Source organism: Talpa europaea (assembly GCF_964194135.1).
Source record: "Talpa europaea genome assembly, chromosome: 1".
NCBI lineage: Eukaryota > Metazoa > Chordata > Mammalia > Eulipotyphla > Talpidae > Talpa > Talpa europaea.
Genome location: NC_140073.1, coordinates 3,453,113 through 3,466,825, shown reverse-complemented (window position 1 = coordinate 3,466,825; position 13,713 = coordinate 3,453,113). Strand labels below are relative to the sequence as shown.

At 48.0% G+C, this 13,713-nt stretch overlaps 1 protein-coding gene across 1 annotated transcript; it reads right to left on the bottom strand.

The window, feature by feature from the left end:
- Positions 1 to 5,943: 5,943 nt before the first annotated feature.
- LOC311169804 (RNA-binding protein 4) lies at positions 5,944 to 11,783 on the bottom strand (the record flags this gene model as incomplete). Its single annotated transcript, XM_084232063.1, has 2 exons — positions 11,366 to 11,783; positions 5,944 to 6,611 (listed from the first exon to the last, which is right to left on the bottom strand). Exons 1-2 carry the CDS (start codon positions 11,775 to 11,777, stop codon positions 5,944 to 5,946), a joined length of 1,080 nt encoding a protein of 359 aa, XP_084088189.1. The 5' UTR covers positions 11,778 to 11,783.
- Positions 11,784 to 13,713: the final 1,930 nt, after the last annotated feature.

Here is a 13,713-nt window from a genome sequence, read left to right as displayed (position 1 = left end):
TGCTTGGGTAGGCCCACCTCAACCTACTGATTGTTCAGGAAGGAATGCAAGATGTATGGCCTGGGGTAGTATTCACCCCACCTAGGCCAGATATGCCCTTGGCTTTCTACAGCTCTCACAATCTCGATTGATGCTGATGAGTGTAATTCTATGTCAGAGAATGGAAGTATTTTGATGAGTCTAAATCTTAAAGCACAAAGCTGTATTTTGTAGGATGGCAAATAATGGTTCTCTGAACTCAGAATACTTTAATTTCTCAGCAATTCCCATTTTCATCATACCATCCTGACTCAGTTCTCTTTAGAGATCTGAGAGACCTAATCTTCTCTGTCCTACCTTAGTGGTATCTTGTGCAAAAGCCCTTGTGAGGGGCCTGTGCCGTAACAGGAGCGCAGCAACTCAGGAGAGAAGCAGAGCCCATGTGATGGCTTACGCAGCCTCGGTGACTTAAATCCTGTCCCTGTGACGGTCCCTTGAATCACATGTCCTCAGGCCTGGCCCTTTTCCTGTCTACAATTTTTTTTCTTCTTTTAAAATAAAACAACTCTACTGGCCTCATGCCCAGGGGAAACCTGTTGTGTATCAGATAAACCTCACCTAGAGCTCTTTCCTTGGTCCTCTCCATTCAGTGATCTTTCAGGAAAAGGTCGGATCCCGTTGCCCCTAACCTTAGAACTCTTTAATAGCTTCACAGCCTTAGGGCTAGAGGAAAATTCTTTTACCATGGCTCACAGGGCTCTGGTGAACTGTCTACCTGTAACTTCCCCCTTCAGGTTTCTACCTCTTGCTACAGAGCTTCCTTGCTGGTTCCTAATGGACACCACACTCATCCTGTTTAGGGGCTTTCAAATGTGCTGTCTCTGGTTTTGGAATAACTCCACCTACCTCCCAAAGTTAGTCTTATTAAATATTCTCATAGCACTTACTCCTCCACAGTACTTATCACAGATGTAATTAAGGTTTGCTTCTCTACTATGAACCACTCTTTTATCACCCAACTCTTGGCTCATAGAGGAATTCAAATCCCTGATAAAATAAGTGAATTCAGGAGCTTTTCGTGTGCAAGGCATCCTGGTATTCTGAAAATGGTCTATATGGAGAAACTTGCCCTTGGTAAGTAAAAGGAACTCTGCACCTGCAGCATGCAGTTTCTCACCTAAGGACTGAGGGTGAGAAACAATCCTCTTACATGGGCTGGAAAAAAACCTTTCTCGTTGTTACCTATTTTGTGGGGAGTGAAAAGGTTTTCTAAGGAGAAAATATTTCATATGGTTCTGCAAGCCTTTTTCTCTTGTAAGAAACTTATCTTACCATCTGAAGTGCTGTCCAATACAGTAGCCACTATTGACTATAACAAAATTCAAAAGTCCAACTTTGTGAGTCATATTTCAAGTACTCAGTCGCCACTAATTAGCTAATTATCATTAAGGACTTGGTTTTTCTGCTTTACTAGCCCCATTTCATATACCCAGTGAACTACAGAGACAATTCTAGCACAGCCCAAGTTTTGCTGGGCATGCGGATATAGAACTATTGCAGAGATCCCAACTTTTTCCCTTGCTGGATTCCTGCTAGCGAGATAGAAATCAAGGTAAGTTAAACAGCTCGGTGAGGCCAGCAATACCTGTACTTAATTATTTTTGTCTTTATGATGTGCCTTGCTACAGAGCCTTGATGTGTCTTGCACATCAATCACAAGGAAATCCCAGTATCTTTGTCTTTTCTGTAAAAAACAGTCCTATGCCTGGCTGGGGAAGCCTGTGGCTAACAAAGGCTTGTGTACTTCACCAGCGGTTGGAGTGTGTACTGACAGGCCAGCCTCAGATTTCAAAGAAAAAAAAAAAAAAAATGGAAATTTTGCTTCACCTATGTTGAGCATTATTTTATGTATAAAAATACCCGGGGACAATGCAAGGTAATAAAATTTCACTTTCAGAATTTACCTTCAGCGTTTCCACACAAAATACAGTAAAATTTGAGTCCACCATTGATCATTTTATGGGGATCTAAGCACCAACAATAAATTACAATGTCCAGAAATCTTTTTAAAAATCTTATTTTAGGGCCTCCTCGGTGGCGCAGCGGTTGAGCGCTGGGTTGCGAAGCTGCCCGCAGCCTCTGCAGCGCCAGTTCGATCCCCGGCCGCTCGCCGGCCACCGGAGGAGGGTCCCACATGGCGTGCAGACCTCTCCTGCCGCCCACTGCTCCCCTCAGCAGTGTACTTCGGTCCTTCTGCCTGCTCTGCTCCCCGCTCTGGCTCTGGTGAATTCTCTCACCCTCCGGTGCTTCTGACTGTACCCAGTGCTTGTATAAATAAATAAATCTTTAAAAAAAAAAAATCTTATTTTATAGCAGAATGCTGTCACTGCCCATCATTACTACTTACTTTCCTACTCAAAATACTAACATAAGCTTCCCCTCTTTTGACTTACCACAACTCCATTTATTGCAGAATATTCTAATCCTCGCAGAATATTAACATTATGGGAAGGGGAAGTTTGTAAGTGTATTTATGAACATAAGTATGAAGTCAAACTGAGTCAACTTGGTAAGTCATGGGGGAGGGGGAAGTTCTGGCTCACCTTTTCCTGCTGTAAGGTCTCTCTGGGGCTGGCTTCTATTACTGCTCAGCTGAGCTTGCTAGCCTTTAGCTGGAAAAAGCAGCTCTGATTATTTAAGAGAAAGGGCGCCTAACCACCAGCAGTAGGCTATTTATCTATCAATGCCTCAAAGTTCTGGCTAATTCCTCCCCACCCATTGTTAAAGCCATATTACTTACCTCACTAAAACTTTCCTTCTACATCTAAGTTTCAGACATCTGTTCATTTGAATTTTGAGCTCCACAATTGGGAAGAAACATAAGATACTGGTGGTAAATAATAGTCACAAGCAAAGTGTTAAAATGTTTATTTGTCAAAATATTAAAAAAAAAAAGGTGGGAGGAGTAGAATAAAACAAGGCTAAATTTCAGCTATTGCTGTACCACGATCACAGGTCAGACATAAAAAAAACAAAACAAACAAAACAACAACAACAAAAACCCCACCAACACCCCAACGGCCCTAGCAATCTCAGAAGGTTAGCGTCAGTGTTAAGAGTCCAGAGCTAACAGAAGAGCAAAAGGCGGCTTGCCACTACATGTTCATTCTAAAGGGAAAGGAGATGCTGCAGGTGGGCAGGGAGAGGGCTCAACTCCTACGGAAAGCAAGATAAGAGGGTTCCACTGTACAGGAAAAAGGGGGTGCCAGCATAATCCTTACCTAGCGCTGCTCAAAGGCTGAGAATATGAGAACAGTGAAAAGCTACAAGGACTAGTATCAGGAGGAAAGAAAAGTCAACTTAGAAGAATTAAATTAAGAAAGAAAACATAGTTGGTCACAAATTCCTTTGTTTACTGAAACATGAAGCAATGGAAACATCCCGGCAAAGGGGACCGCGCGGAGCAAGTTCTCATATATGACCGCAGCCCGAGGGTTCAGTCCGCAATTATCCTACCTGAAAGAGAGCACAACACAAGAGGCTTACACAGTGCCTGGAGAGCAGCTTGGCTCCTGGTCCCGTTCTGTATTCCGGGGTGGGGGGGGAAAAAGAACAAAACAAAACCAAGTCAGACTGGATCAAACTTACATCTCACTCATTACCTAGAAGTCTACAGTGGCTTCGGCTAGGAACCTATGCATAGCTACACACAGAGCAAGGCGCGGCCTATCCGGAAGACTGTTGTGTTGGTGGTGAACACATCTTTCTCATTTTCTTCTCCATCTTTTGGGCAAGACAACCTCTGTGATACCAGACTACTGTTGCTGCAGCAGAGGGCACACAGACATCATGAAGAACCGTAATTTGGAGTTGAGGAGAAGCAAAAGATGCCGAGACATCAGAGGTGGCCAATCACACTACCCTAAATTTGCTTTGCTCTAATCTTCCACAGTAAACAGTCTTCAGAAATGACGGTCACAAAGGCTGTAAGGGTAGAGGCTCATTCACCCTCCAGCACACCTGCATGTCCAGAGCTCACAGCTCCAGGGCCACAATTCCATCAGTTCCCCTGATCCGCTACAGCTCCCTTACCAAGTCAAAAGAAAAAAATCTTAAAATTCTCTAATTCTTCCATCGATGATGGGAACTCCGGACACCCATGGCTGGGGAGGGAGGGGGGAAGTTAACTCACACCAAGTTCCTCTACTTATTACAAAGGGTCAAATCTTGGTCTTGATCTGTGTCAATCGACTTCAAAAGTTGTGACGTTCTTGAATCAGTTCTGCCAGGGTGAGACCTGAATTTGGATCCCCAACAGTTCTGGAGTGTTTCATCCTGGCAGCCTCATTAACATCAGGCTCCTGGGACTACAACCAACTCAGGGTTGTTCAGTCCATTTGAGGTTCACACCTGGAAGGTAAGTTGCTTTAAAAGTCATCACTAAAAAGAGGTTAGATGAACAACCACTGCTTGCAGTCACAATTCACTTTAACATATCCTAGAGCAATACCCTTTTAAATAACACATTACACTACTTTAATATTTAACTTTGAAACATTGGAGAGAAACAGAAGTCACTTGGTAGATGATACCACCTTACTATAGGCAGATCCCACCCCATGGTAGGTCCACCTGCATTTGCAATAAAACTAATGGCAAACTCCACACACCTTTGTAAGTTTACCCACTTCACACACACGAATGCGTGGTCTCGGGAGGTGCCAAGTCTTTCCACGTCACTAAGATACAACTTACCACAGGTACATGCCATATCTGCTTTTCACTGCATAAAAGGGCAAATTCCTTTCATTTTGTTGTATACACCAAAGGGGTAAGATACTCTGAAAATTCAGTTTAACCTTGCTAATAGGGCTTTCATTCAGGGGAGCCTCAATTTCAAGGTACAAGGAAAACCATGAGACGAGAAAACTACCACGACGCCATTTCCAGTCAGATGAAAAGCCTGTCCATCTTGAGATGAAAAAATCTGAGTATTCTTGCCATTCTGACATTTTTGGTATACATTTGCTGAAGTAGGAAAAGTTAAATTTCCAGGATCACCACCAGTGGGATTTTATACATTAGAAAATTATATTTATCTAGTTTCTTAGATAATCCTCAAACAAAAAACCCCTGGAAGAAACAGGAATCACCAGGCTCTAGACAGCAATCATAGGCTTCACAGAAATATGGCTTAAATGCCCACAAATGATAAGATGCTCTGGATAACTAAAGAGGAAAGAACAGGACAGTGGTATCAAAACATTCTGCTTTTCCATCAAGTGTCTTAGACCTAAACCCTAAAATATATAGGTCTTGACTTGGCTTACAGATACACGGTATTAGAAGAGTTACCTCAGATAAAGGCTAATGACTCATGTAGTGCTTTTATTAAGTCAGAAGTCTGAAGTTGCACTTAAAAGCCTCACTGTGCCAGTCATTACTGCTCTTCAGCTCACACCAGTGACTTGCACAGTGCAGAGAATGGGTTCTGGAGCCAGACAGGCCTGAGTTTGAAGTCTGGCGCTACCTCTCAACTACCAGATGCCTCTCCAGGCAATGTGCTCTCTGAGCCTTACTGCCCTTGTCTGTAAAGGGAAAATGTTGTAAAGGCTTGCTGTGTAGCTCAATGATGTAAAGGACACACAGGGCACTCAAAAAATGTTACTGATTTTTTAACTTTCTGTAACCCAGATTTGCTTACATGTGATTAAAGAACAATATTCTTACTGACAAACCGAGTTTTTTGTTCTCTCAGAAGGAACAAGTTGGTTGGACTCTCACACTAACACCTCAACAGGCCAAGTGGGCCTCTGGCCCAAGCCGGCAATATATTTAAGACCTTCTGGAATCTGTCCTCTAGCAAAGAGGTGGCTTGAGCCTCCTCTATAAAGCAAGGGTTGTTTTCAGGGGAACTAAATGCAATCTCTTAAGCCACACCCACCCTGCTCTCACCTCCAGTTTTTAAAAGGCTGAGTACCGCGCTCGGTCCACATACTGCTCCCGCTCATACCGGGCCATGTCATACAGAGAATTCCGTGCAGCTGCTGAGGCCTGAGACAGCTCGCTCTCTGGCCCATAACCGTAGCCCTCGCCAACTGTGGGGAGCACAGCTGTGGCACGACGCAGGGGGCTCCTGTCCCTTCCATAATAGGAGGAAGTCGTGGCAGCGGCAGCAGCCATAGCAGCTGAGGTGGCGGCAGCACCTGAGTTCTGCAACAGGTGCCTGTCGTAAGGATCCACAGACGTGGAGTTGAGGTGACTGGTCACAGCCGTGCTCTGGACTTGCGGCAGGTGGGACATGGTCTGCTCGGCGTAGTTGTATGCGGAGGCCGCGGCGGCCGCCGCCACCGCCTCATAAGAGCGGACCCGGTAGCGCTTGTAGTAGTCGAGGGCGCCGTAGGCATCGTTGTAGTACACGGACTCCCCGTAGCCCATGGCGTAGGGCGTGCGAACGGCGCCGTACTGTTCGTTGTACTGCTCGGTGAAGTCGGCCACGCGGCCTGTGCGGTCCACCGGGCACTCCTTGGACCAGTGCCCCTCCTTCCCGCACCGGTAGCAGCCGCTCTGGTCGCCCATCCCGGGCGCGGTCCGAAGCCGGCTGGTGGACAACTGCACGTGCATCCGCTTGCCTGGAGGAAAGAGATGTGAGAGGAGCTGTTGTAACTCACCGCCAGTCTTTATGTGCCCCCCACGGAAGCAGACGGGTTGCGGCCAAGCATGCACGCCCACGTGGCCGCGGCGGCCTCAGCGAGGCCCGCAGAGGCGGCTGAAGGGTTAATCCAGACGGAGCTAGAAACAGTCCTCAGAGACCACGCGGTCCTTTCTCCTCAGACCAGGCAGACTGGATTCCCTGCTACTTCTCTTTCCACAACTTTCCTTCCCCTCCCTGCCAAGACAGAGATTGAAGTTTCTGCTTTTCACTTGGAAGGCTGTTACTATGAATCAAAACCTGCCGACACTGCAAATCAATCCAACCAAACCTCAGTTATGCCAGATTCAGAATGTAGCTTACCAGCCTCTCACCGCTTCACTCAGGGTCACATAGGCCTGAGCTTATGTCATGTGTACAGGTGTCACCAGAGAGCTACACTGGTTATGCAGAGCATACCTGGCTCCTCATCTGCTTCATCTCCAGTGCCTCTAAAGTCGTAAAACCCTCCGGATTCCAATCCCACCCCGCCTTTCCAGCAAGGGTGAATCCGTGCCTACTGTGGACAAGAAAAATACTTAACCAAGATCTCGCAACAAGAACAACTATCAAGAGCTAGAAGCAGCACTGGTTTTTAGGGAAAGTGTGTTCCCATGGAATGGAATGGTCAGTATCTCATCCTGCCATGTAGCTTACAATGGTCTCCAGGGGATTAGCTACTTATTAGCAAGATGCTGCATGTGCCTAAGGGCTTCTGCACTCTCATAAAAACAAGCCACAGCCATACTTCCAGGAAATGACCAGCACTAGGACAGCTAAGAGAAGCGACCTGTGGCTGGGGCTTGTATACCACTGAGCCCAGGAACCCTCACTGATGAAAGCATCCAGGGTTTTTAAAAGCAGTTTGGAAAAGGTGTATTCCTGGCAGTAATTTAGTCCCAGACTGCCTAAGACTTTGGAGATCAAGTCAGTGCTTTTCAAATTGTAGTGAAAAGCAGCCAGCATAGATGTAGAGAACAGGGGCTTCAAGTCACTCTTAAGGGCTGCTCAAAACAAGTCCCCCTCCACGATCAGCCAGATACTCTCTAACAGACCTTGTTCTGGATGCAGCTATGCAGTAGGAGGCCTCGTGCTCCACCACCCTGTTGGAAACAGTCTGATTCAGAACGGCAGCCAGAATAGCGCCATGCACTGACCCTGGGAGGGGGGCGGGTCAGTGCTGTAAAGGCACTTGAGTCAAACTCCGTTCTGTCCAATGTCTAAGATTCCTACCACCCCAGTTTTTTTAGTAGCTGCCGCTTCTAAACTTAAAACCCTTTCTTAGCAGAAACAGAGGTGCTCAGGTTTTTGCTTCCAGTTGCTGGGAAAGGCAGCATCCACCATCACCACTGACAGTCACAGAAACCAAATGTCAATGCAGCATTTAGCCACCCCATTATTTCTAGAGAGTTAAAGACCCCCACTATAATTCTTAGAAGTTAATGAGTGCCACATGCTAACTATGCTTCCAACAGAAACACATGACTTTTTGCCCCAACTTATATCCCAAACGTAGAGTTCTCTATTCTTCACATAACTAGAGAATTACAAATTACTTGGCTTTCAAACATGCATGGTGACATTGCTTGGTGCGAAAGACACAACCCGTGCTCCAGTTCTGAAGTGACCATGCCAATCTACAAAGCAGTCAATCCAGAAATCCAGTACATTTTTAAGGAAAAAATTTCTATTTAACTTGCTCTTTACGTTTATAGATTGTCATTTTTTTTTTTTTGAGAAACAAAACCCAGAAACAGATGTTTCTTTTACTACGCCCAGTCATTCCCTCTTTATTTAGAAGATGTTTATAAGTGTGTAAACATCTGTGGCATAATTTACCTCTGCAGAAGCTGAGGATGCAGGTAAAAAGATTACCTAGAACCAAAAGATCTGTAAATAGAAGTGTTAGTCCCCCCCCCCCCAAAAATCTTTCCAACGTTGGCAACTAAGCCTCTAATGTAAATCCCTTATGATAACTGAGAAATCCCATGCTTATTACCTTAAGGGAGCAGCTCAAAGGAACCTGAAAGATCGAACTCAACCACTCTATTTGGAGGAGCCAACAATTTAAAAATTTTCTGAGACCTCCAAAAGTTACTGAAATGCGTTGCCAAAATTTTTGAGAAACCCAGTCCAATGAAAGTGTCTCCTCCGGAAAGCTGACACAGGAGAGAGATTCAAACGCTGAGAGATGGGCTGCCTGGAGACTGCTGCGCTCCTGCCACACGCTGGGCCACGCAGCTGCAGCACGGGGGTCCTCCAGTCTAATGCTGTTCACATACTGGGGGAAAAATGAGGCACCTGCACTCTAGTCTTACATGTCACTCCCCAGTTAGCCGCCTGGGTGAGTACTAGGGCAGCGTCTCCCGGGCCTTCCCATGCAGACTACCTGCTAACGCAACAGCTACGCGGTTCACTACTGCTTGCCAAGAGGAAACAAGTCCTGAAAGATCCAAGTAAACTCAGATTCTGGACTTCCTTTTTGAAGTCCTACAAAGCAGAAGCCTCAGTGACAGCCATTAACATACACAGGTTCAAAAGGTGCCCAAAAGGGCGCCCTTAAGAGGCTAGCTTCACGAGGGGTAACCTGAAAGTCTTAAAAAAAATACATAAAAACGACCAACTGACATCTAGATTGTTTTTTGTTTGTTTAACTGAAGAAACTTCGTGGGGCAGCTTTGCCCCAGCTTCAAGAGTCAAGACCAAGGCAACCCAATGCTAAACTTTCTCTTAATCGTCTGAGGGAAAAAACAAAGCTGGTTATAAAACATCTCTAGGTATAACTCAAGAGTGCTTTCTCCAAAGGGCCAGGCTAAGAATGAAAACCAAATAAAGGATTTTCCTTTTCCACTGGTGAAGTTGCTAAAAATCTCATGGGTCAATCCTTGTTATTCAGGTTTCCACTCACTAAAATAATTAAAGTTGCCTTTATATTAAAACACACACTCCTCCCCCAAAGCAACTCCCAACTAACTGGCTGCTACATACCTATTTTAGCCCCGTCCTTTTCTTCAACTGTGTATTACAAAGATAAGGCCACGTGGTATTACACTACCAGAACATCTTTGCACAACTGTACCTGATTTTAACTTTTTTTTTACACATTTTGTCTGTTACCTCTCAAGAGAAAGCGCCCACTTCCCTGCCACTGTCCATTCACAATCCCTCCCCATCAAATAACACTTTGAAACTGTTTAAAGTGCAACAGCTTTCCAAAAAACACATACATAAAAAAAAATGTAAATAAACAGGGAAAGCTATCACATTTTAAATAAGTTTCTAACCCTAAGACAGACACATGCATTGTTGCAAACACTTAACCTTTCATTATTTTTTAATTTTACTGTTAAAACACTTTCACATCGATTACCTCATTCCAGCCTCAATGCAACCCTGGAAGGAGGGACCACAGGAATAACCGTATTTTGTAAGTGGGGAAAACTAAGCAGAGAGAGGTGAAAACCCTTGTCCAAGGTCATTGAACTAGCTGAGGGCAGCAAGAATCTATGTCTTTGCTCTATGTTTTAAAGAGCCGGCAAAGGCCAGGGCACCCCCTGAAGAAGCCAGAGACACCTGACATACTACCTGCAGTCACCAGCTGCCAGCCTGCTTATCCCTTTCTGGTCAAACTTTCTTCTCCCATTTGTTTTCCAGGCAAAGGAGAGCACCCTCAAGTGCTCCTCAACAATCCTTAGTGACGCTTGGGCAAAAATGGTGTTAATTTATGAACCTGAAAAGTGGCTGTAAATGTAGTCCAAGGTGATATGGCAACAAAAACTTGTAGAACAACACTAACAGAACTTTCTATGCTACTGGAAAGAGTCTATACCTGTGCTAATATGGTAGCCACTAGCCTCATGTGACTTCTGAGTACTTGAAACGTACGTAATACAAAAGAAACTGAATTTTAAATTTTGTTTAATTTCAGTAGCCACATGTGGCTAGTGGCTACCACATCAGCACAGTTCTAGAGTCTTCAGAAAACCTCTTGTGCTATTAAAGACAATACATTTTTTACCATCGGTATAAACGATATGCTGTATGATGCCCCAAATGGAATCTCAGAAGCAGGACCATCATCCCCATTCAACATAGTATTTTTACAAATTTCCTTTTTTTCTCCTTGGAGAAAAAATAGTAGATGAATAGTCTATGGCGTGGTTTTTGGCTTTGCTTGTACAGTTCACAGACTGAACAAATTTAAGCACTCAAAAGATACTCCTCTAGATTTATACTACAGGGATCCGTCTAGATGTTTTCCTCCTCTTTCTTACCATCACTCATCACGCAAAGCAGTAAAGAGTGTAAGTCCTAGCATTTCAGTGCTTGAATATTTTAAGGCTTCCTGATCACAAAAAAAGAAGCAGGTAAGCCAGACTTCAATCTTCCCTCTCCCAGTGGGCTCTATTTGCCCAGACAGATTAAAGTGGCAACATGAATGAAGACTGGAGGGTAAAGTAACCCCCAGTTTGTGATTCAACACAGTTGCAGAACATCTTGGTAAATCTGAAAAAAGGAAACATCTGCTTCCAAGAGTAAACTGTGCTTCAGAGTGGTAAACGTACAATCTATTATTTCCAGCTAAAATAAAATGGGAGGACAATCCCCCCTCCCCAGAGCCCTACAGTCCTGTGTGCTTGCCTGTCTTGAGCTAGACCCCACTCAGCTCAGCCTCCCAGGCCCCAGAGTGTTCACCTTGAAACTCTGTGTTGTCAAGGCCCCTGATGGCCTCCACTGCATCCTCTGCCCGCTCCATGTGGACGAAGGCATAATCTTTCACGATGTCGCACTCGATGACCGGGCCATACTCCTCAAACTTGGCCCGAAGCTCTTGGTTGGTACAGGTGGGGCTGATGTTGCCCACGTGTAACTTGGTTGAAGCTTTGCTCTTATTCTTGCTGGCTTCCACGTTGATGTTCACCCCGTGAAGCTTGTAGTGGTGCAGGTTGCGGATGGCATCCTCAGCCGCCGTCTTGTCCTCTATGTGCACGAAGCCGTAGTTCTTAATGATGTCACATTCCAGCACCTTCCCATACTGCTCGAAGAGGGAGCGGATCTCCTGCTCTGTGGCCTCCCGGGGCAGGTTTCCGATGAACAGCTTCACCATCCTGACAAGAGCCTGGGAGAGAAGGAAGGAGATTTCCAAAAGTTAGGGATGGAGCGGGGTATCTCAGGGCACTGCATTTTGGTTTGCGCCTCCAAGGAAGTTCTCTGCACCTTCGAGACCCCCACATGCAGGCTCCTTAGTTTTTCTTAAGCAGCTGAGTCGCGTGTGACATGCGAGCAGGAGGTCGGGGTCAGGAGGCACAGCCTAGTCCGTCATCTCCGCGAAACGAGGCGCACTCCAGTAACAGGATCAGCTGTTTCACGCCTTAAACTACTCTTGGGGGGCAGGAAAGAAGGGGGTCCAAGCGGGGGTCAAGAGGCATTTATCTGGGTGGTGACAAGGTTTTGGAGGGAAATCTCTGGACCTCTCCTCGGTGCGCTATCACCTTTCCAGATACTCTAAGGAGAAAAAGGCCCCCTCGGCCCCAAACTAAGAGCCCCCTCAGCCGCCCAACCTCCCGCTCCGACGCCCCAACAAAGACTGGCCCCGACCCCTGCCCCGCCCCCTCCGGAGTCCGGCCCCGCCTCCTCCCGTTGTCTTTCCCGAACCGCCCGCCGCCAGGAGAGAGACCCAAGGCCCGGGTCAAGCCCGCCCTCGGGCTCCCCACACACCCACAGGTACCCCCTCGCACCTCCGGGTGGCGGCGGCGGTGGCGGCGGCTCCCGCGTCAGAGAGAACCCTACAAAATGGCGACGGCCGCTCGAGCCTCGGCGCGACCGGGCCCCTTCTCGCGCGCCAGCTCACGCACGCGCGAGTGCGCGCTGCCGCCCGCCCCTCCCCCGCTCAGAGCGGGGCAACCAATCCGGCGGCCGCTTACAAATGACCGTCCGCGGCGCGGCGCCAAGCCGCCCCATCCCGGGGGCGGAGCCAGCGGGTGACGCCACTGCGGAGCGGAGGTCAGCCCGCCCCCAGGCCCCGATAGCCAATCAGCACTCAGGAAGGGGGCGGGCGCAACACGTCAGAGAGGTCCGGACGCTACCACTGCGGCGGCGGCGCGAGAAGCCCGCGGGAGCCGCGCTCCGTCACAATGGAGCGCGCTGCTGGGCCCGCCGGGGAGGGGGCAGGGCGCCGGTGACAAAGGCTCTCCCTCTGGGTCCCGGGAGAGGGGCCGCCTCGGCGGGCTAGGCCGGCCTCCGGGGCAGCGGGGGCGCTCTGGAAGCCCTGGCACGCCACCTCTGCAGCAAACCCGGTCATTTTTTTGTAGCGCTGAAAACACAATTAAAATTTGTTTTCGTTGCAAGCATTGGCGAGGAAGCTGGGACCCAAAGATGGCAGGGCCGGGCTGGCCCCGGGAGCATCCTCTCCAGCCCGCGCTTGGTCGCGTCCTGTGCGTGCTCGCCGCGCGTGGGCTGGCGTTCTCTCCAGGGCGGGCTGCGGCTGTGTGGCCTGCGCCGCTCCCGGCGGTGGGGAGCGCCCCGGAGGGAAGCTTGGTGCAGAGGCCCAGAGAGGCGCCGCGGTTTGGGGGTGCATCAGGGTCTCCACGTCCACACCAAGCCGCTGCAGGACTCGGCAACCGGGAGTCCCCGGCGCTTTCCAGCGCTGGAAATTCATCCGTGGGCCGAGGGCACCTCCTGGTGGCAAAAGGGAAGCTGTGTAGGTGGCTTTGCGCTCTGTCGCCCGGGAGCAAAGCGTGGACGTCCACGGAGATCGATGGGCCGAGCTTATCTCTGAGGAGAGCGAGCCAGGGTGGCTGTCGATCACCTTTCTCAGGGAGGTCAGGGTGGTGGCTCCGCAGAAGCTTCTCTGCTAGCGTCCAGCATACTTCGTCCAGGTTGCCAGTCCCCCCCCCACCCCCCCCCACTCCGCCCCAGCTGCCCTGATTGGTATCTTTCCTGAATTCTTTCTGCCTCCCGATCCTTTCCCAGGGTGTAGAGACGCCATCCTCCCCATTTTAGTAACTCCTATGTTTGTCTTCCATCTAATTCTATCTGCCTCC